This window comes from Lonchura striata, chromosome 1 (genome assembly GCF_046129695.1).
Source record: "Lonchura striata isolate bLonStr1 chromosome 1, bLonStr1.mat, whole genome shotgun sequence".
Lineage (NCBI taxonomy): Eukaryota > Metazoa > Chordata > Aves > Passeriformes > Estrildidae > Lonchura > Lonchura striata.
In genome coordinates, this window is record NC_134603.1 from 134,554,191 (window position 1) to 134,576,195 (window position 22,005).

Genomic DNA, 22,005 nt, shown 5'->3' on the forward strand with positions numbered 1-22,005 from the left:
ATTAGCTTCCAAACAGGGATAAAAAAATGAGAGGTAAAGTGAGATAGGACTATTCAAACTGAGAAAAGGCTGTAGAGAATTGGGAATGGTGCAAAAAAGTCAGCAGGAAATATCAGTACTTGCACTCTTACTTTTTAGTTAAAGAAGATCAGACAACTAATTTGAATTTACTGATAGAAAAAAATTTAAAATTTCTGTCTCAAAACAAAAAAAATTTCAGTGGACAGATTAAAACCCCAAAATCTTCTCTGTTGCAAGTGGTACCAAGTTCTAAAGCACACAACATATTCAGGTAAAAGAACTTAACAGTACATATTCTGTAGACAGAGGATATTACACACCACAGAGAATCTAAGTTGCAATAAAAGGGGCTGAGTCAAAAATAAATGTTAAATAGACCCTGCATTAACAGGTTGAAGCATTATGGGGGTGTATACTTGAAAAACTGAGATAGGTAGAGGAACTGAACACTGAGGCAGCAAGTATCTCCTTGAAGTATTTCTTATAATTAAAAAGCCAGGCAACATTGCTACCTTATTCTTTATAATAAACCTTCACCATAGGCAAGTCAGCAAAAAGACTTCTTGCTCTCGGGAAATATTACTGCTCTAAAAATAAGAGTATGAACTTACACGGATAATTTGCAATCTCAGGTTTCGCATGAGAAATCTTGCTTAATAAGGATGACTTTCCTGCATTTGGAAACCTAGAATGAAAGTCAGGATTGATACACTGAATAAACAGCTATATGTTTCTTGTATATTTATTTCCAAACATATTCTTCAATTATCAACTCATTTTCGCACTCATTTACTCAGACTATTGGTTTTTTTTTTTAACAAAACAAACAAGCCCCAGATCATTATGATTTACTCTCTGACATCAAATCTGAATAATTTTCTAAATCCAACAATGCTTGCCAAGGATGCAGGCAGGAGAGTTACGTAAATACATGTGTAATACATTGAAGGGAAATCTTTCAAAGTCACTCAGACAGAAATACAATATTACCATCCAAGTATACTTGGATTCACTCTTCACATGCTATAGCTAATTTTGTAAATTATGCTTGCATTCTGAAAAGCTGTCATGCAAATATATCTTACCAGTTGTATTTACAGTCTCTTAGCACTCACATCAGGTTTTTTCAAAGTCGACACTTTAAGTACCAATGATGTCTATGCTAGAGTTTATCTAACATAGCAAAGCAAATGTAAACTCAGAGAGAGTGAGACTTTGTATATAGTATATACACATGCACAGTTTATGTGTGGTTTTAAGGCAGTTGTATGAGGGATCCTGAAATTAGTACTAATCTGTTCTGCTACCAAGTAAACCTAAAAGAACACCTAGGAGCTGTTCTGTGCACACCTGTCTGTTGTAACATCTTCACTTTACAAGGGATAGTTACACCTGCATCCTACAACAAAAGTGTTCCTGAAGGGATACACCAGCTTTTACAAAAGCTTCTTCACAGAATACATCTACCCACTGAAAAGAAACACTAAGTTAAGACTGAAATTGTAACACCCACTTGTTTTAAAGATTAACCTGAGCAGGAAAAGGCACAATAGCTTTGATCCATGTAAAACTTGAAGTTAATCCTGACATCCAAGGATAGACTACAGTCCTTATTCTTAGCACATACTCCATCCAGAAGGTCCACACAAGACTTGTGTTCTAGCCAAATCCACAAATATTCATCTCATAATGATCAAAGAAAACTCTGTCTACAGGCAACTTACCACAGTCACAAGATAGAAAGGCAGGTGTCCCATAGAAAACCAAATAATCTCCACTTGAATACACAGAGAACCAAGGCCTGTTAACAAGGCTGGTACTCTATTACAGGCCTTTTTAAAGCAGCTGTACATAAATCTTTCCTTAAAAAAATAAAGCAACCTAATGACTTTTTTTACAATAGGGAAACTATCGAGTGCAGTTTTCATACACTCTGATGTTGAGAGGTGCCTTAAAGGCATTCCAGAAGGTTATTCAGTTCTATACTCGAGAAAGCACTTTGTTTCCACAGAAGTAGATTATGTTCTTTGAAGTTTAAATTGCAACCCAGACTAACACAACACAACCTGTACCCAAACTTGATGGGCCTTTCTCAAGTCTACATAGGTTTTTTTTTTTTTACCTGATCTAATAGCAAACCACTCACAAAAAAGGCAAAAATGGCAAACACAAAGAGATCAAAGTACAACCACAACCATTGGAGGCTGATTCATATTCTCAATAAGAAAATTATATGCTTCTCTAATTGACTGATAATGATTTTTGTGCCCATTTTGAAGGCAAACTGACAGCTGAAATACAAGATTAAAGAAACATCAGCATCATAAAACTCCTGTACTTTCACATTGATCAAAACAGGAAAAAAATCTGTCATGTAATTACTGAAGACCAACTGAAAATTATATATCTGTAGAGAAATCTTGTATTGTCAAAATGATTTCTAATAACAAAAATAATAGAAAAAATATAGTTAGTGTATCAATCTGTCTTCAAGTTTCCATTTTTATCCATGCTGTCTTCAAGTTTCCATTTTTTATTGGTACATACCAACTAGACTATTTCCACCTCAAACTCATAATTTCATGTTTCCTATATTTTTTTATTATTAAAGACCACAGGGCTGATTTATGTTAGCAGATGCTGAATAGAATAATGTTGTTGTACTACACTACAAGTGTAGGCTGTTGAAAGCTTTCTCCAAATAAAAATATATTTATCTTCATTGCTATAAAGCAGCAATATCGATATGCAAGTCCTACTGTTATAGTTTGTAATTACTTCCTTCCAACATTATAAGCTGGTTTTTGGGAGAGCAGGAAACATAGCCTTTGGCATTCTCTTCAAAATTGATACTGAAAGGATCTACTTGTGCCAGTGCCATGAAGTTAAACATGCAATATGCAGTTTTCTTGGCTGTTTTGCACCTCCTACCTACTTAATAAATATTGTGCTAATAATATTGTGGCCATCACTGCAACTGCTAAATAAAATTATATTACTAATTAAGTATTATCCTGATTCATGAAGCCCTTCACTCACCAAAACATAACAAATACTTTCAAATGTTAAAATTAATTTTAATAGCTTTAAACTCAATCTGATTTTTTCTAACTGCAAATAACTTAGGTGACAATGCAAATGCAAAATTAACATGCATCATCCAAACTCTCAAATTTCTTTGAAATCAAATTTGAAATGTACTACTTTGTTTTCTAATATTAGTTTTCAAACTACTATACTTACCCAACTAAGCCAACATCTGCTATAAGTTTCAAATCGAGGTGAACAGTTCTCCTCTGACCTTTGCAAGGCAGAAAGTTTGTAGCCAATGAGCCTCCAAGACCTCCACGAGCTGCTAGGAATCTCTCTCCTGCTGCATTAAGCTCTCCTGAAAATAAATTTATTAGTGAAAAAACACAATCCCCTGCAGTAGTTCAGTTGTGAATTTCCATTTAAATATCTCCAGTTACGAGACAATTTTGTGTATACTTCCTTGCAAGAACTGCACCCTCAAGGTCATGGTGATTTTCCTTGTTTGTCAACAAATGAAAGCCATCATATACCAGTATTCTTCTCTGTCATACAGTCACCTCAAGAAAACTGCAGGCAAAGTATGGCCAAGATGGAGGTTCTGAACCCTCCAGTATTTGAATTCAAGAATGCAAGGAAAAATATGCATTGATAGAGATGTGGCTCCATTCAGATGGTTTATATTTTTCCATTAAGATGCAGGGTCAGAATAATTAAAACAACAAAAAAAGCACAACACTTGGATATCTTTAGCCCTGCATCATAAACAAATCTTGCAATACATCCAATGTAGTTAAACATCCAAACCAGGGCAATTTGGGAATTTAGTTTTAATTCTAAACAGTCTGAAAAGAAAAGCTTAGAGAAACTGCAAAGGAACCATTGAGAGCTATTCCAAGAGTATTGAAAGAGATCTTCCTGGTGAGTAAAAAACAGATATGCATTTTAAGTAACCTAAAGTGTTGACATTCAGCAAGGATCTTTGTCTTCTAAGCATTTTTATAATTCAGTAAAGACACCGGGACACTTACTGGGTTTATGGAGACACAACTTATGTGAGGTAATGAATGGTTCTGTGAGAATCAGTATGGCTTCCAGCCTTTAATATGTGTTTCCAACAGCAAAGGACTTCTATGTAGTGATACAAATCAACTACTGCTAATTTCTGGAAGGGGTGGGTCCTTGCTTTTCCAACAATTTTTACAGTCTATTTGCCAACTCTTGCGCCAAAAAAAGAAAAACACAGACATATTTTGGAAAACGTGTAACCTTAAAACATCCTGGTACGAGAAATTCATTAGATCTTTTCAGTAAATGTGACAATCATTAGATACCTTAAAACAAAGCAAATGTTCTTACCAATCTGCTTGCCATTATCATCAAGAACTGAAATTCCCAAAGGCACATGAACTTCACAATCTTTTCCTTTTTCACCTTTTAGAGCTTTAACACTAGGAGAAATTAAACCAGGGTTAGTACCTTAAGCTGACATTTTGCTTTCTGGAAAAGTTGTAAATAACACCTTTCATTAAATAGATTCTTACCTGCTGTTGGCTCCTGCTCCAGCTACAAATCGCTTCTGGGGATATTTCTGTCTAATGTTCTTCAAGGTTGTCCTTTCTCGGGCAACGAACCAGACATCACCACCTCTTCCTCCTTCCCCTCCCAGGTTAGGATAACCCATTCCACCAGTTCCTCCTCTCACATAGACCCGCAAATCGTCTATGAAGTTGCTGTACTAATGAAACAACAGTTTCAACACATGTTAATTACAGAATAATCAGTTCTGTTTATATTTCGCTTCATAGAAGCGTGTGCACAACCGCTTGCGTGATCTTTCAGGGCAAATAGGCGAAACTTCAGAGGGCAGAGCGTATAGTGTTTAATCAATGTTTGGCACGTCTTCCCCGGCAGCGACTCCTCAGGGCCGGGCGCCGCAGGCCGGCGTGAGGCACACGGCCGCCGGGCCCTGAGGCGCCGGGCCCTGAGGGCAGCCCCGGCCCGCGGGAACTGCCCGAGGCCCCGCCGGCGCCACCGCGGCTCCCGCCGGCTCTGCCCGCCACCCGAGCGCCGCCGGCCCCGCGCCGGCCGCACTCACCTTCCGCAGCGCCGCCGCGCCGCACCGCACCATGGCGGGGGCGGCCCCGGGCCCGCGGCCGTGCGGGGAGCACGGGGCAGCGGCACGGAGCACGGGGCAGGGGCGGGGAGCACGGGGCAGCGGCAGGGAGCACGGGACAGGGGCACGGAGCACGGGGCAGCGGCAGGGAGCACGGGGCAGCGGCAGGGAGCACGGGGCAGCGGCGGGACAGGGGCAGGGGCGGGGCAGCGGCACGGAGCACGGGGCAGCGGCAGGAGGCCGGGCGGGCTCCGGCGCAGCACGGCGGCAGCGCAGCGCAGGCGCGGCCCGGCCTTGCGCCGCCGACACGGGCGGCCCCGCTGCCGACGGGGGCGGCCCCGCCGCCGAGATCTGCAGAGCCAAAGGCAGTTAAATCGCCCGGAGAGTCACGGAGGATGAGAAGGGGCTGTGAAACAGGGTCCTGCTCGCCACTGAAACAGGCCCGTAACCTCAAAGGAGGGACCCTGGCAAAGGAGCACCTGCGCTTCTATCGCACGCTCCTCCGAGCCCTCGGCTCCGGCGGTGTCACCGGCCGCCTCTTGTCCCTTGGCTGGCGCCGCAGCTCCCCGCACCCTTTGCGGTGCCCCTTCACGGGCTTTAGAATCCGGCAGTGCGAGGTGACCACCACCCGTACGCCAAATAAAAAGAACAGAAGATTGAGCATGTGGACTACTTAGTACAGGAAAGGAAATAATCATATAAGCAACGGAAGATAGGAAATTAATTAATAACTAGATAACTTACAGCCAATGAACTGTGACTTTACTTGCTAAAATGTGTCTATAGTGTAAAGTTTTGAGAACTGGTATGCTTGATTTCAGGAAAGCTTCTGCCTCACACCCTGTGCAGAATAAACTGTCTCCTTTGGAAAGGAGAGGTTTAGGAACCTGGCTCTGTGCGTGTTTAGAGAATCCCTAAAGTGGCAGGAACAGGATCGCCTGAGAGGAGAGTCCCAGCTGCAGGAGCAGCCAGGTTCTGGTTAACAGCAGCGCTCTCCAGCAGTGTGTTCTCCTTGGAACCTGTCCGCTGCCTTGAGACCGCATCTGCTGTTGGCTGTCGCCATGCAGCTGAACCCTTTAAAAACTGTTGGTCATACTGCTGGTGTGCTCTCCCTCAAGAAATTGAGACCTGATCTTAAATTATGCTAATTTTCAGGATAAGTATGACAGTTAAAAATACATGGTTTTAATAAGGCTTAAAGTACTTTGCATATTTTAAATGGTCATTAATAAGAAATTACTTTGTAAATCGTGACATCAGTAAGGTCTGAAGAGTAAAATTGGTGAAAAAATCATAGAGTCGTAGAGTGGTTTTTATTGGAAGGAACTTTAAGATCATCGAGTTCCAATGCCCCTCTCATAAGCAGGGACACCTTCCACTAGACCAGGTTGCTCCAAAGTCCTTGTCAACCTGACCTTGAGCGCTTCCAGGGATGTGGCATCCACAGCTTCTCTGGGCGACCTGTGCCAGTGCTTCATCACTTGCACAGTAAAGGACATTTTCTGTGTATCTAACCTAAGTATTCCCTCTTTTGGTTTGAACCTATTGCCCCTTGTTCTACCACTACAGCTCCAGATAAATCCCTCTCCAGCTTCCCTGTACAGCCACTCCATACTTGAAGGTTACCATGAAGTCTCGACACAATACTCGCCAGGCCAAATAGTCCAAATTTTCCTGGCCTGTCTTCAGAGGGGAGATGCTCCAGTCCCTTAGCAGCTTCATGGCCTCCTCCGGGCTTGCTTCAACAGTTCAATGTCATTCTCGTGTTGGGGGCACCAGAACTGCAGACAGTGCTCCAGGTTGAGAATCATGAGAGCAGAGCAGAGGTGAAAACCACCCACAAGTTCTTTCATAAGCCTTTATTTTGTAGGTGAGTATTACTGAGACAATATGACAATGTTTTTCATTTTTTGTGGGTTTTTCAAAGCACTAATCCTCATCAAAAAGTAAATATTTTTGTGTTACTTCTTACAGCTTCTCCACAAAGTTTTACATTCCTGATTGCATCTGTTAGCTTCCTGAGAATCATTACCATTTACAGTAATTTAATACTAAAAATAACTTCAACAATGCTTTATCTGCTAACTTTATCTGCTACATAATAAAATAACTTTTTAAAAATTTAGAAAACAGTGGTATGCTTTATATATTCTTTATACATTTAAGAACAGACCATTTAAGCTCATGTGAATGGCAGAACAGAAATTATGACCATGGCAAAAAATTCAGAACTCTCATGTTTTGCTTTCAGAGCATGGGGAGCACATCTGCAGTCCTAAAGCAGGTAACATGGAAAATCTGGTGGGAAGTGTTTTGAACTGATCAGTTAAAAATGTCATGACTGGAAAGTAGCAAATGTGGGCCTGGCCTTGTCCTTGAGGCATTCAACTGAATACTTGCAGGCTGAGACTCCTATATTCAGATGTCTCCAGAGGTCAAACCATGTCATGAACAGCTCCTTGCAATCTTCATCTCTCTCCCTCTAAGTCTTTGAAGTTAGGTCAGCTGAACATGGACTATAATTGCTTGTCTTTGAAAAGAAGAGAAGTGATCTGGCCAACCACAGACCCTGAAACCTGGTCTCAGTCTCACTTCGGAAAAACTCAAATTTGCTGTATTAATTCCCATCAATCAAACATTGGATATGGTATCACCTGGGAAGGAATGAGCATATTGGGGTTAGGAGAGAGACTGATAAATGAGATGAACACAAATAAGGTTGAAAAGAAAGATAGCAGGCTTAAAGGGTTTGGTTTTGGATGGTCTTATTTGATAGTTTTTGTAGTAGTCCCGATAAAATCAGTAAGAGCATGCTCATGAAATTTGGAAATGAGATATACTTAGGAATCACCGTAAGTACAGAAATCTACTACTTTTGGTTGGAATAGAGCTAATTTTTTTCACAGTGACTCTAATGGGGCTGTGGTTTGGATTTGTGCTAAGAAGAGTGTTGATAATGCAAGGAATTTTTAAATTATTGCTGAGCAGGGCTTGCATGGAGCCAAGACCTTTTCTACTCCTCACCCCACTCCATCAGTGAGTGGGCTGTGAGTTCATGGGGAACTGGGAAGGGACACAGCCAGGAAAGCTGGCCCCAGCTGACCATAACATGTGGCATCATGATCATCAAAAAAGGCCAGGGAAAGAAGAAGGAAGGAGAACAGTTCAAAGTCATGGTGTTTGTATTCCCAAGTCACTGTTAGGTGTGACAGGATCCTGCTTTTCTGGAGATGGCTGAACACCAACGTGCCCATGGGAATTTGTGAATGAATTCCTTGTTTTGCTGCATGGCTTTTGCTTTGCCTATTAAACTGTCTGTATCTCAACCCACAAGTTTCCTCACTTTTACACTTTCAATTCTTTGCCCGCTCCTGCTCGCTCAGGAGTGAGGGAATGAGGGAGCAGCTGCATGGTGCTTAGTTGCTGGCTGGGATTAAACCACCACAAGCTGTATCTCAGGAGATGGATTTCATTTAATGTAGAAAGGTATTAAGTAATTTTGTAAGGCCCTGGTAAAATCTCATTTAGGGTACTGTGAAAACCTAATCAATTGTTCTATAGCTGAGCCAATGTTGAACTAAGAGAGGGCTAGAGGGAAGCTGGGTTCATCACCAGAGACCTTGAGAGCCTTTCAAAAGAACAGATCTTAGGATGGCTCAGCTTGTTTACTGCAATAAAACAAAACCAGGGAGGAGACACAAGTGCTATCTATAAATATATCAGGAAAATAAACATGAAGGATGAAAACCATTTAAATGAAGGGCAAAGACACAAGAACAAACAGATATGTACTATTCAGTAATAAATAAATCAGGAAACCAGAATAATGTTTCTAGTCATTACTGCAATTGACTAATGAAACTGCTTTTCCATGGAATTACTGGGAACAAAAATATTTCTATTTTTAATATGGCACTTGATAAATGTATGAGGTGATTGTACAACAGAGTTTTTTTTTTTGTAGCGGCAGGGAACTAGTCCCTGTAATTCAGAAGGATCTTCCCGTTCTGTGTTACCATGCCAATTCATAGTACAAACAGCAGAACATTTTGTCCAGATTTGTGATTAATGATATGGGAAGGACCTGTCATTTTTTTCCAAATAATAGGCAAGGTTCAGAAGTCCTTATGAATGCAACAGTTAGATTGTGTGACTTCAGTAAAGCATAAGATGTCAGCTATTCTATAGAAAAGAATATAAAGAAGGAAATAAGTAAAAGGACTTTTAAGTGAGATGAAAAAAGCACAGGTAAGTTGTAGATAGTTCTTCAAGGATCAAGTCACAGACCCAGAGCCCTCCTTGGATACCAGTACAAACATGTTTCAAATGACACCCTGGTTTTGTGCTGTTATGCTTTTGTGGTACACAGTGTTTGAATTTAGTCCTTACACCTGTTAAGAGCAGCCTGGTCTGAAACTGGTCCTCTTAGCAGAGCCTTAAATTCAGCGTGCTGCACTTCCTCAGCGTGCAGCAGGAGGTTAATGTGTTAATGTGTGGACTGGCCCAGAGGTGCCAGCAGAGCTACTAGTCAGTGTTAATTGATGTCATGTAATCAGTCCACACCTTGACCTCAAAAAACAGAAATAGAGAAACGCTGGTCTCCTATATGTTATGAGTTGAAGGTGTTCAATTTTCTGACATAACATTGGATTTGTTTCAACAGAGATCAAGTTTATGCCAACAAGCTCATACCAGCAGGTAATTAAGCAACATTTAGTTTGAAATGTGGCATTGTGCATTTTCTAGTTCCTTATATAATATTAAGTGGCTCATCACACATACACGATGCTAAGAGTTACTGAAACAGAATCATTTAACACTCTGAAGTTTGAGAATATTTAGATGTTTCATTGTCCAAATACCTGACTTCAAAAATGTATCTGATCTCCTGAAGAGACTGTTTGCCAGGCAGGACTGATTCTATCAACTTTCTCTCCTGCTTGCATTGGGTGTGTCATACTTGATCTTCAGCAACAGGGCTGTGAGCACTTCATTGTCAAGCCTGATGGCAGAACTCTGACAGTCACTCTGTAATTTTTTTATTTCAGAAGCTGATAATCAGTGATGCAGAGAGTGACTCAATTTTTTATCCTCAGTGAATCAATCCTGTTTATGAACAAGTGTGCCTATGTCACAGAGATATATATATAATTCAGTCACAAAAGGCTGGTACATTTTAAAGGTTTCCAAACTGATTTATACATAGCCAATGCATATTCTGAGTTTTGTGATGAATAATGCTTCAGTTCCTGCTTTTTCATTCTTACAGTGTACTTCACCTATTTGTATATGATTGCTTGAAAATCACAAGGTTACAGCTACTTCAAATCACACTTTTACCTGTTTCTTTTCTGTCTCTCTATAAATTACTAACTAGTGTACTGTCATCAGCTCTGACAAGAAGAAGCCATAAAATCTCTTCCCCCAGCAATTTTAAAACTTCCACCAGCAGTTCTTTGAAATTTGTGCTTTATGTGGTGCTTTTCTCAGTCTAGAAAAGAACTAACTTTGATGGAAATATGTAGAAATTAAGCTGAAATATTTTAGCAATACAGCTTTATTTAATGTAGAGTTGAAATAATAAAAAAATGAAAGTCGGTTTTTCTTTCCTTGCCTTTCTGAACATGCACACAGCTGGTACGTTTGCATAATGGTCATGCTAATTGAAAGAAATAACTTCATCAACATACCCAAGGTCCAAATATTGTAAAATATCGATATATTAATTTTACAGTTTTATAGAAAAGGGTAAAGAGATTTAACCAATGCCAAGGATACACTCTTCAGTACAATAAAGTTCCTCTAGATGGAAACACTTCAGAATAGAAGGAATAAGTGGAAGTACAACAGTTTAAAACACATGCCATGGAAAGGCATCAATGCTGGAAGAGTTTTGAGGGAAACATTTCATTTTGCCCAGATTCAGCTATCAACTAAAAAATTAAAAATCACAGAAATAGATACTTTTACTATGAGCCATATGAGCCATCTAATAAAACCCAATGCCAAGCAGCTGTGCTAGAGTCCTTGGGTTTATATGTATGCTGTGAGCTATATATAACAGCTTTGGAATTCTTCTGGAAGCCCTGCACAACAAAATTTTTCTCTAAATCCCATTCATATTTAGTCATTATCTCAAAAAAAAAAAAAAAAATTTTTCCAAAGTACATGGATAGCTTCTTTGCTTTAAGGACTTTTCCCTTCAGCCCAAGCTTTTATGTAGCTTTCAGATATGTTAGATATTACAAAGGTGGTCACAGATTGATTTTTCTTGACTTTCCTTGACTTTTCTTGTTCTGAAATAGAAATTTAAGTGACTAACTTAATAAACATGATCAGTGACTGTCTTCATAATGTTTCCATCTTACTTCATGTAACTTCATGTAACATTTCACAGGATTATTAGTTAATTAGTTAAATAGTTAACCAATAATTTTGATCTCTGCTAACTTCAATTCATGGGTTCATCCTTGTTCCAGGTGGCATTCCCCCACAGGTGATGATCCCTCAGTACCTGACTGACAAAGTGGATAATATCAGAAAGAAAAATAAAATATAGACGTCAGCCTTCAGAACCTTTTTAACTTAGAGATGTGAGTTTTTAAAATATTATCAATGAATCTTCATGTAGATTCCTAGCAGTACATTGTTGATGAGGTGGCATTTTAAAAAGAGGTATTTTTATTTGAAAATATTTTCCCAACAAAAATCTATTCCTCAGCATTTTGATTTCTATAGGTGTGTTCTGCGAATACCTTGAGACTAAAAATGGTGGATTTAACGAGAAAAAGGAGAAGCAAGAGAAAAGTGGTGAAATGAATCTGTAGGATGAAGAAATATGATGAAAGGCTGCCTACAGTGGCTGTTGGAGTAGAAGGAAATCTCTGTGTTTGCACCAGTAGCCTGTGCTACTACACCTAGATGTTTTAAGTGTGAATGAAATGAGAAAGGATTGATGCCACAGCCAGGCAGCTGTGGAACTACCCACCTCTTTATATGCCTTTAAATGCCTTTGAAATTTTGGCAGTTTTACTGTGAGATTGACAACACTAATAAATTTGATAGTGCATAAAGCAAACAAAAAGGGAAAATTTTCTTAACTTGAAAACTTACTGAATGCTGGTTTTTATTAATGATAAAAAGGAGCTTGCTTAAAGGTAGGTTCCTTGTGAAGTCTTTGTAATGCTTTAATTTCTTTCTTATGAACACTGCCTTAGAATTTCAAGGAATAATTACATCTAACAGAACTTTAGCTCACTTCAATGATACAATGAATTCGGAGATAAGCTAACTATATTCCAGTCTTCCAGATATTTCCTTCTATTTAGTTGTGTAGGTTCAAACGTGGCATACTTTTTGAAACATGATTTTGAAACAGTCTTGACATAGATTAGCTGGTAAGGCTTCCAGAACATGCGAAATTGTTGTGAACACTGCCATTTCAGAGCAGATTTGTATTTGTGCTTAAGCATTGCCTATATTGGTTTTTGACAGAAATTACTAAATTTCTACTTGAAAAAAAGTGACTGTTCCTGTCATGTTGAACTCCACCAAATCATATTGTGAAATCTTAACAGACCGAATATTTACCACATATTTGTTCTTTTTCATTACTTTAAATATTGTCCCTGCATGTTCTGGTGGGCAAACAGGAACACGCGTGGAAAGCGATGTTTATGAACGGGAGGTTATTCAATGAGAGTGTTCATGCTCCTGATGAGGAGGAAGATCTGCTGTCCGCTGTTTCCTCCCTGTGGCGGCTCTCTGCCCCTCCTCCCTGCCCGAGGGCAGGCTCCAGGTGAGCCCCAGCCCAGCCCGCTGCCACGGCCGCTGCTGCAGAAAGAGGTGGGGCTGCACAGCTCCTCCACCCTTCGGCGACCTGAGTTCGGCTGCTGCTGCCGCCTTGCCAGTGGCAGAGGCGTCCCTGTGCACTGTCACCTCGGCATCCTCGCAGCATCCAGCAGCTGCCAGGCACTCGCAGCCCTCTCATGAATATCTTTCTTTATCTCCAAGTGGCTGACTTCTCTTTTTCAAGGTTATTGTTTTCCATCTCCTCGCTTAAATACTGTAAGTACAACTTCTGCAGTGGCTCTTTAGTTACTGCCTTTGTGAAATTCCTCTCTCTTGTAGTGAATAGTGGGAGGTACTAGTTCAAAGTCTCCGAGGTTTGTTGTGTCTCTGCTCCTGTTTTTGCTGTTCAAATGGGCCTTTAGCATTTTAGGTTTTAGCTGGATTAAAACATGAAATTGGAACAACTCAAAATGTTGGTGGTTTCCTGGCTCCCGTTTTCCTACTTTGTAGGAAATTGCCAATGTGTCCTTCCTCTGAATGCTGGTGCCTAGTGAAGTGGAAGTGAGAAGAGATGCATTTCCATCCCTACTTGTTGGCTGGAACCAGTTTTCTAGGAACCCAAAGAAGATAAACTAATGCATGTTGATAAGCTCTCAGGATGCTGAGGCAGGTAATCCTGCTGCCTGCTGAGATGCAGCTGGCCCAGGGTTTTAGGAAGGAGCTAGGCTGGAGGGTATCTGTCTGGCTCAGTTCCTTGGGTTCTGAAGCTGAAGTAAAGGAATACAGGACCTCAGGTGGCTGCAGCAGTATGATTACACATTCAAACTAAAAATCATCCCAGAACCCTGAGGCCACAGTAAAAAGGCTTATTTCAAGCTGTCCTGGTTCCTGACCCAGTTTGGTGTGACTGTGAACACCATGGTGTCACCCCAACTCTGTATTTTTACAGACATTCCACATAAATGTTGTATGATCTATGGATTATTTTCTCTTTAAATGCATCACTGGGAGTTGCAGAAAGGATGTCAGTGTGTTAGCACTTTGAAGATATAACAGACTAACTTTTAATACTGACAGTGCCCAGAGATATTTTGAGTGGAATAGCTCACTTGCAATCCTGGCCAAGTTCCCAGCAAAATTTTCACAGCTGCCCAAAATATTGTCTTTTTTTCTGGACAAAACCTCACATCATTTTCATAGTTGTATTTTACACTCTGAATTGGAAACTATGGGAATAAGCATGGCACCAACTACTTAAAATGGAATTGATTTAGGATACCAAATTAAGGGGCACTGTCTGAAAGTTTTAACTGTCTTCTTTTTCTTCAGACTTCTTCCTATGTTTGTCTTTTTTGGTTTCTGATTGGTTTCCTCTTTATGTTTATTCTCCTGTTCCACTGCACTTTATCTTGATAGAAAGGGGTGATAAAAAAAAATTATCAGGTGTTTTAGTGCTGTTCTGTCTAAACTTGATTCAAGGATATGGAATACACATCATAGGAAGACTGCATTTTTCCCAGGGGGATCTCTGTAAAGAACACATATTCTGTAGCATTTGAAGTTCTCATTATGCCTCCTGTTTTATTGCTCTTTCCATCTCCAATTCTTCAGATACTTTCTCTGTTTTGCATATATACTAGAAATAATAACGCCAAAATCTTACTTAATTTTCTAATATAAGCCAGAAAGGAATTTTCTCTCTTCTAGTCTTGTGAGCAACAGCTGCTGAATGAATTCATAACATGCCTGCACTCACCCAATACACTGTACAGTCTGATTTACCATTCCTTCATTACCAACTTTCTGAGTCAGACTTTCCATGAAAGACTGGCTGTTTATAATTGTTATTTGTTTGCAGTAACTTAATATAGCATACCACTAGGACTCTTTAAGCATCTGCTATTAACCTGATTTTACTGACAATCCAAGCACAGGAGGTTAAGGGAAGAAGTACTGGTTTCAAGGAACAGTTCTGACATTGGCTATGGTCATGTTAAAATTTTTGCTTTGGGTGTTCATATTCTAAATGGCATTAACAATTTCTAGGTGCAAACCTAGCTTCCAGCATTCGGGTTCACTGACTGGTATTTATTCCATTATTTTTGGAAAAAAAGTATTACTCTGACTATATGTATAAATTATCTCTTGGGGTACCCATGAGAGTTATGTGACAATGAACTATATAACATTAGAATCAATGTGATTTTATACACTTCTTTTCAGGTATCTTCTTGAAGTATGGAATTTGTATGGAAACAATGGTGGTATCTTCAGTTGGGCTGTATGTTGATAGTGCATTTGGTTTATGCCAATCTAGAGTATCAAAAAGAAACTCCTCCAAGCCTGCGTGAGATTGACCATCAGTGCTGGGAGGTATCATCCCATGGGCTGATGGAAATGAAGAAACTCAAGGTAGCAGATACAGTCATTGCTCTCTGGGACTTCATGATGTTCCTAAAGGAATCCCCTAAGCCCAAGCACAATGAACTCTTCAATGACTTAGCCCAGAACTTCTGGGATATGTATGTAGACTGTGTGCTCTCAAGATCCCATGGAATGGGCAGAAGACAATTAACATCTCCCAAATATTCTTCCACATACTCATACAGAACTTTAGAAGGTAACTATAGTTATAAGATATGGTACTAAAATTAACTGAACCAATGCTCCATCTTCACCCTTCATTGTTTAGACAACTCAATATACTAATTTCCAATTTTCTGACTCTACTTGTCAAAAGTGTTTGCATCTTTCAATGGTAGCTACTTTCACAATACACAAAACACTGGTAGTTAGACTACTACATTTCTATATTTAACAAGGTGTAAAAAATACTGAGTATGCATGTGGAAGTGTGTGGAAATGGATGCTGCATTCTCTGTTTATTACTGTGTACATATAAATGACAATCCATTGATAAGTAATTATAATACTGAAAGTTTCCTGGTATTAGAAGATCAGTCACAGCTTGGGGGAATCATTGTTCTGCAGAAGGGAACCTCAAATCCCTGACAGTTTGAGCCCTATTCCTTCTAGTGAAACATACATATCATGTGATGTCATGGTCATTTTGAATCACTAAACAGTGACAGGTTCTGGTCATCATGATCAGATTTGAGTCTGAAGTGAGATCATGTAGGTGACTTTACATCTTACTAATCAGTCCTGGATCTGTTTCCCCCGTTCCTCCTTAGCAATAGGTTTTTTTCTGATGTATGTGTCAGATGATTCAGGTTCTTGGAATGAACATGAATATTATTTAATCATAGCATTTCTAATACATTGCTTCGACAATAACTACTTGTCTTTCATAATCTTGCAGGGTCTGCTTTCATCAACCCATTTTAGACCAAAAGGGGAGAAAATGAAGATACTTATGGCAACATCAAAACGAAGGAGCACAAAATCACAATATGTATTGTAGATGTTTGGACAAATCCTTTGGCATGGTTCAATCCTTTTTATTTCCTTTTCTTTTTGTATAAAGTACTTAATCACTCCTAAACTGATAAGTACATGAACCCTGACACTGTCACTTTTGCTTTTCTGTCTTGCAGTCTACTAAGCTTGCCTTTTCCTCACTCCATGTGTGAATGTTTTCTGAGTCAACACCTTTGTTCTCCCACATAAACTTTAAAGTCTGGATGTATCACATTTTTGTAGTCTTGTCTTTTCCAATAATTCTCTTTTAAAAAGTTAATTTTTCATGGAAGCCCAATATATTTTTATACATTATGCAAGAAAGACAAGGTAAACAAATTTATTTTATATATTGATTAGCACTTACTATTAATCTTAAGAACTGAAAAAAAAAAAAAAAAAGAAAAAAAGAAAGGGGTGAGACATTAAACTAAAGGGAAGGATTATGCTCATTGTAATGTCCTGTGCAGTCTAGGCTTTGTATTTTACCATTGCTTAGTCTAAGTTATGGATTAATTAAAGTATTTTTCTAAGCAGCAATGTCTGAAGAGCAGTAGTTTTCTTACCTATTAACATGTTATTTGATAAGCCACTACTATGTGACATGCTTGACACAAGACTGCAGGTAAGGTGATGCAGTCCATCCCCGTCATTGCAGGCAACATTGCAACTGAGATGGGACCCGTGCTCCAAGTGGTTCAAAAGAGGGACAGGCTGACTCGACTGCTGCTCTCAGTATAAACCACTGAGCATGGATAAAATAATTCAAGGAGGTTAACTCCCTACTTAATCCAATTCTTCTGAGCATAAAAAAACCTGAGAAATGCTGACTGTTCTCTGCTGTACTCTTCGGGCTATGCAGCTTGTTCAGTCCCTGTTGTGTTTTAGCCTTTTATGAGATTACAGGTGATTTTAATTATTTTAGGAAATAGTACTCATGCTGTTACAGCATATAAACCTTCATAAGGAACAAGAAATCGATCCCACATAATGCCTAGCCCATGTATAGTTTGTAAACTATCCAACAAGTCTCATAGATTTGTAAATGTTCATTTAGGTAAACACAATTCTGAACTGCATCTTCTAAAATATATCTCCTACAGTATTGTGGAGAGGGTACAAAAGTAGTGAGAGAGTTTTCTGACCCAGGAACATCACTTTAAGTTCCTGACAGAAATAACATTTTTGAGCAAGCGGAGTTATTACACACGCAAACAAAGCGACTTCAGGAATCGATACATTATGATGAGCAGCAGTTGGAGAGCCATTATCTAACCTGCCCCAGCAATATCTAGTTTATAAAACTGTGTCCTGCACTGCATTTGCAACAGAAGTCTTAATTGGCATAAATAATATAAAAAAGCCCCTTGTTCACCTACATTGATCACCTACAGAAGTATTTAAGTACAATAACATTACAAAAGGATTGTTTCCTCTATTAGTGTAGTGATCTTTTCATTGAATGCCAGAGCAAGGTATCCTATGCAGTTTTAAAGGCTTCATTCTTCTTCAGGCAGTAAGTCTGTTTTAATAAGTTTTTTATAACACACAAAAGTGCTTAGCATCCACCATAATTGTTTCCAGAATGTTTGAACAATCAATTGCTATGGTCACCCTGTGGTGTCTGCCAACAGGTACACAGCAGCAGCGGCAAAACAAATTCCAGGTGGAAATGCTATGGTGTACATCTATGAGAGCTGTGGAAAGCTGACTACTCATGAGATGTCAGCATGAGGGACTAACAGTGAATGGGATTATTTTTTCTTCCACTGCTACCCCCTATTTTTCCATCCCTGGGTTACAGCAGGGACAGCAAGCCCAGCTTCTTGGGTGTTGTATGTTGCCCCCTGCAACAGCCAAACTATGGTCCATGGCTGTCTGGCAAAATCAAATGCTGTTTGTGCTGCTATGAGCCTTGTGTTTGTACTGATTTATGAAGGATAAATATAAGTATTTGGGGAAATTCTGTCCCCTTCATTCTGCAGTCATTATTAACATTAATGCCTAATTAACAAGAGCATTTGCATTTGCAGCTGCTCATTTTCAGTCAGGGTGTCTGTAGAAGAAACAATACAGTTGTGGGAGAATGCCAGGAGGCTCACTTTGTGACTGATTTAAAGTTTTTGCATAAGCAAAACTGATTTCCAGTTAATGGTTCTTTTCCCATACTTTGGCTCCAGTGTATTGCTGTAGCTTTTGCTCAGAAATTGGAAGGACTTACATAAGTCCTAGACAGTTTTTTATGGGCTTTGCCTTGCTGCCTCTAGTAATAAGTCGCCTACACATTCACACATGTGTATGTAAAAAAGCATGTAAAAACCCCTCCAAACGCCATAGCTTTTGGTCTCCTAGTAAAATATATATAGTTTGGTTTTAATTATAAAAAGACAACAGACCATACATTCTCTAAACCAGTAGTAAAGCAGCAAGGCTGCTGCAGAGCTGTCAGAGAAATATAAACATAAAAAACTGAGCAAGACTACTTGACACAGAGGACTTCAGAGAATCTTTATATACCTTGGCTAACCTTTCTTGTGGGGAGGCAAGAAATACAAATAGGCTAGTTCAATAAAACAAACTTTATACAGAGAGTCTTGGGAAAATATTGCAATTAAATTAGATTATTATTAAAAATTATCAGTCAGCAAAGGGTCACCATAAAAAGTTAAATTAGCACAACTCAATTTAATTTCTCTATCTTTAAGTACTAGATGACTTTCCTGTTCTACAATGTGATGACTGTCTTACTCAACAAGGGTGTAACAGACCTGCCCATAAGAAAAATCCTTCTGATATTTGGAAAACACACATATAGAGATTTTTCTAAACTTCAAATACTGTTTTTTGTATGTATATTTTATTTTATTTTGTTATTTTCTTAGGGTTCTTCTTTTTATAGAATCTAGGTAGTCAATTTTGAAACAAAACTATTTGCCTTTATTTTTAATGCCACCACTTCTATGTTTGTTTTGTTATGTAACAAACATTTTGAAGATACACTTATACACACACCTATCCCATCCCTCTTTCATGAAGTAAAAAAAGTGAGCTGGAGTAGGTTTAGCTCAAATTTATTTCCTTTTTTTCAAGTTGGCCATTAAAAAAACAGAAGTTTGTGCTTTTCTCAAGATGTTGCTGGCAGGCAAAAAGACAGGCTAAGTGCCAGTCTGTATGTCACAGCATAAAAGCTTGCAATGTCACAGAAATTCATGCCATAGCAGTGGACAGCAAGTGGTTTTAAAATGAAGAGCCTCAGGGAGTCTTGCGCTGTTATAGCAGTGAATTCTGGCATTGACCAAATTGAAAAAGAAAACAGCTCAGAAGTTGAGTCATCTACACAAAAGGTCTGCTACTCACCAGTTCATGTGGGCATTCTGGAGGTGCCAAGGAGGAAGAAGATGAGTTCTCTTTGGAGACAATGGGAATAAGAGCCCAACAATTATTAGATTAGTAAGATCAGTTAAAGAGCTGTGAGCAACCCAAATGGAGAAGGATGTTCCAGAAGGCCTCTCCAACAGGCTGTGAGAAACTGTTGGCACAAAAAAGCTCCTTAATGAGTGTTTAGATGAAAACTGGGATTCAAAAGTCCTGATGCTAAAAGTGGCAATTCAAGAAACAAAATGGGCTTGGACAAAAAGTATGTGGGTATGGTATTCAGGAAAATGAAAACTCAAATGTGTTAATGTGAAGATTTGTCTCCCTGTTCAATGAGATGCCTAAACTGCAATGTATGGGAAGTGTCAGGAAGAGATGGAAATTAAAACAGTGGACCTGCTGACAGCGGATATTAGCACGCAAAGTCACTAGACTAACATACCTTTGTCCCATACTGTACAGGGGACTTTATTAATAAAACATCCCCACATTATATTAATTAAGGGAAGACATAATATTACTCTTGATGTTCTAAGCAATTTTTCAAGCCATTAAAAACATATTTTATCTTGTGTCTACATATAGGTAACTACATATTAATATATTACTCTTTGGAACAGCATCTATTCTACAGGTACTGATTTTTTCTTGACTGAGTCCAGTGTTTTATCTCTTTTGATAATTTCTTAAGGCTCCTTTACAAACAGAGGACTTTCTAGGAGCATGGTCTGTATCAGCCAGCGGCTCTCGCTGACGAGGCACACTTTTCACAGTAACAAAGCGACCCGGTCCGATCTGAAATACAAAATAAATACATTGCTTGACTTTCATTCTAGTATTTAAAATGACAGGAGAGTTAAATCATGTAAATAGTATTCAGTTGGTGGAGATGCCTGTTGAGGTTTCTGAGGGCCAGTAAAACTATCCTTTATACTAAATTCACAATTTGTTCCCATTGATACAAAAGAAAGGAGAGAGTGTTTTTTCAGCTGGTACTTTTACATGCTCTGCTTTTCTGCCTTCGTGTCTGATTTATGAATTGCAAAAAAGAAATTCAATACTTTATCCAATTGAAGTTTGCTGTCCAATGTTATTTGGATTTGTATAGGATGTCAGCCACACTCTGTGATCTCAGGATTTCACTATACATTATTACTTATTACTCCAAGTAAGGAAAAAAACCCAAAAAACCAAAAAACAACAGGCATTCTTTCTCTCAAAATGCAATTGCATAGAACTACTGCTCCAGGAAATCTCCAAGACTGAAAGACACATACCCTTTCCAGATTCATTACTACCTTTATACTGAATAAGTTGGGGTCTTGGAATAAACATCCCTGAGTGACAGCTCTGTCTTCTAATCATGACCTACTAAAAAAATCAAATGCAACTCCTTGAGTGCATGTGGCTCACATGTTTGATTACTTGATCTTGACTGGTTTGCAATAACCATTTTAGCTTAATCTTCATCTCCCTGCTGAGAGTGTTTGGCAGAGAGGAGGGGAGAAGATTGTTGCATTAAAAAATTTTCCAGCCATGTCTGTAATTTGTAATTCTACTAAGCAATGTACCTGAGGAGTGTTATATGGATGTTGCAGATACATTTGTTTTCTCAATACACCTATTCTGCAAAATGGACTAACCTTTTCCTTGTTTTTAGCTACAGTTATTGAAATATTGATTGTAGGAGCATGAAGGTATTTTCTTGTTAAACCCTCTCCCTCTAAGATATGAACATGCTTAACTTGAGGTTCAAGCCTTTAAAATAAAATCTGACAATATATTTTTATCCACTAACAATTTCCATATTACTCATGCTTATAGCAAAATTTTTTTGATACTTTCTGCAAAATACTGCTTTTTAACAGTCTCGCTATTGTTTATGCAAGTACCTAAATAATTGTTCCAGCCCACTTCATCTTGCATTCACAGATGTGTCCCTCCATATCTTTCTGAAGTTTAAGATAATATGGGAAAAATTCTAGTCCAGCACTCTAAGATAATCCTCTTGCTTCCTATTAGGCTCCTTGCTTCTCCATCATATCAAACATGAACTTCCTCTTTTCTTTTTCAAGTTGCATCCACCTTGCTTGTCATTATTATTCATGCCAGAGAGCCCAAAATAGAATTTCTTGCCTTCATACAAGTTTGAAAACAGCACTTCATGTTTATTTCTTTTAGTTTTTCCTCACATGTAAGAGTAACTTACAAGCAACAAAGAAACTATCCCCCTTAAATCCTCCTTAGCTGTG

At 38.9% G+C, this 22,005-nt stretch overlaps 2 protein-coding genes across 4 annotated transcripts in view; one reads left to right on the forward strand and one right to left on the reverse strand.

The window, feature by feature from the left end:
• Window positions 1-22,005, reverse strand: part of LOC110482456 (GTP-binding protein 10) — a 54,949-nt gene that overhangs the window by 6,900 nt on the left and 26,044 nt on the right. Inside the window, exons 1-5 of one of the 3 annotated variants that reach the window (XM_021551643.2) lie at window positions 5,150-5,237; window positions 4,596-4,789; window positions 4,411-4,502; window positions 3,265-3,409; window positions 633-706 (exon numbers count right to left, since the gene is read on the reverse strand). In XM_021551643.2, coding sequence (XP_021407318.2) covers window positions 633-706; window positions 3,265-3,409; window positions 4,411-4,502; window positions 4,596-4,789; window positions 5,150-5,182 — 538 coding nt within the window. In that variant the 5' untranslated portion in view covers window positions 5,183-5,237. Of the gene's footprint in view, window positions 1-632; window positions 707-3,264; window positions 3,410-4,410; window positions 4,503-4,595; window positions 4,790-5,149; window positions 5,238-19,433; window positions 20,549-22,005 lie in introns of those variants that run through there. The other 2 variants (XM_077788139.1, XM_021551727.2) reach the window with 2 other exon arrangements.
• Window positions 15,129-16,306, forward strand: FAM237B (family with sequence similarity 237 member B). The gene is made up of 2 exons (XM_077788143.1): window positions 15,129-15,578; window positions 16,281-16,306. Exons 1-2 carry the CDS (start codon window positions 15,197-15,199, stop codon window positions 16,304-16,306), a joined length of 408 nt encoding a protein of 135 aa, XP_077644269.1. The 5' UTR covers window positions 15,129-15,196.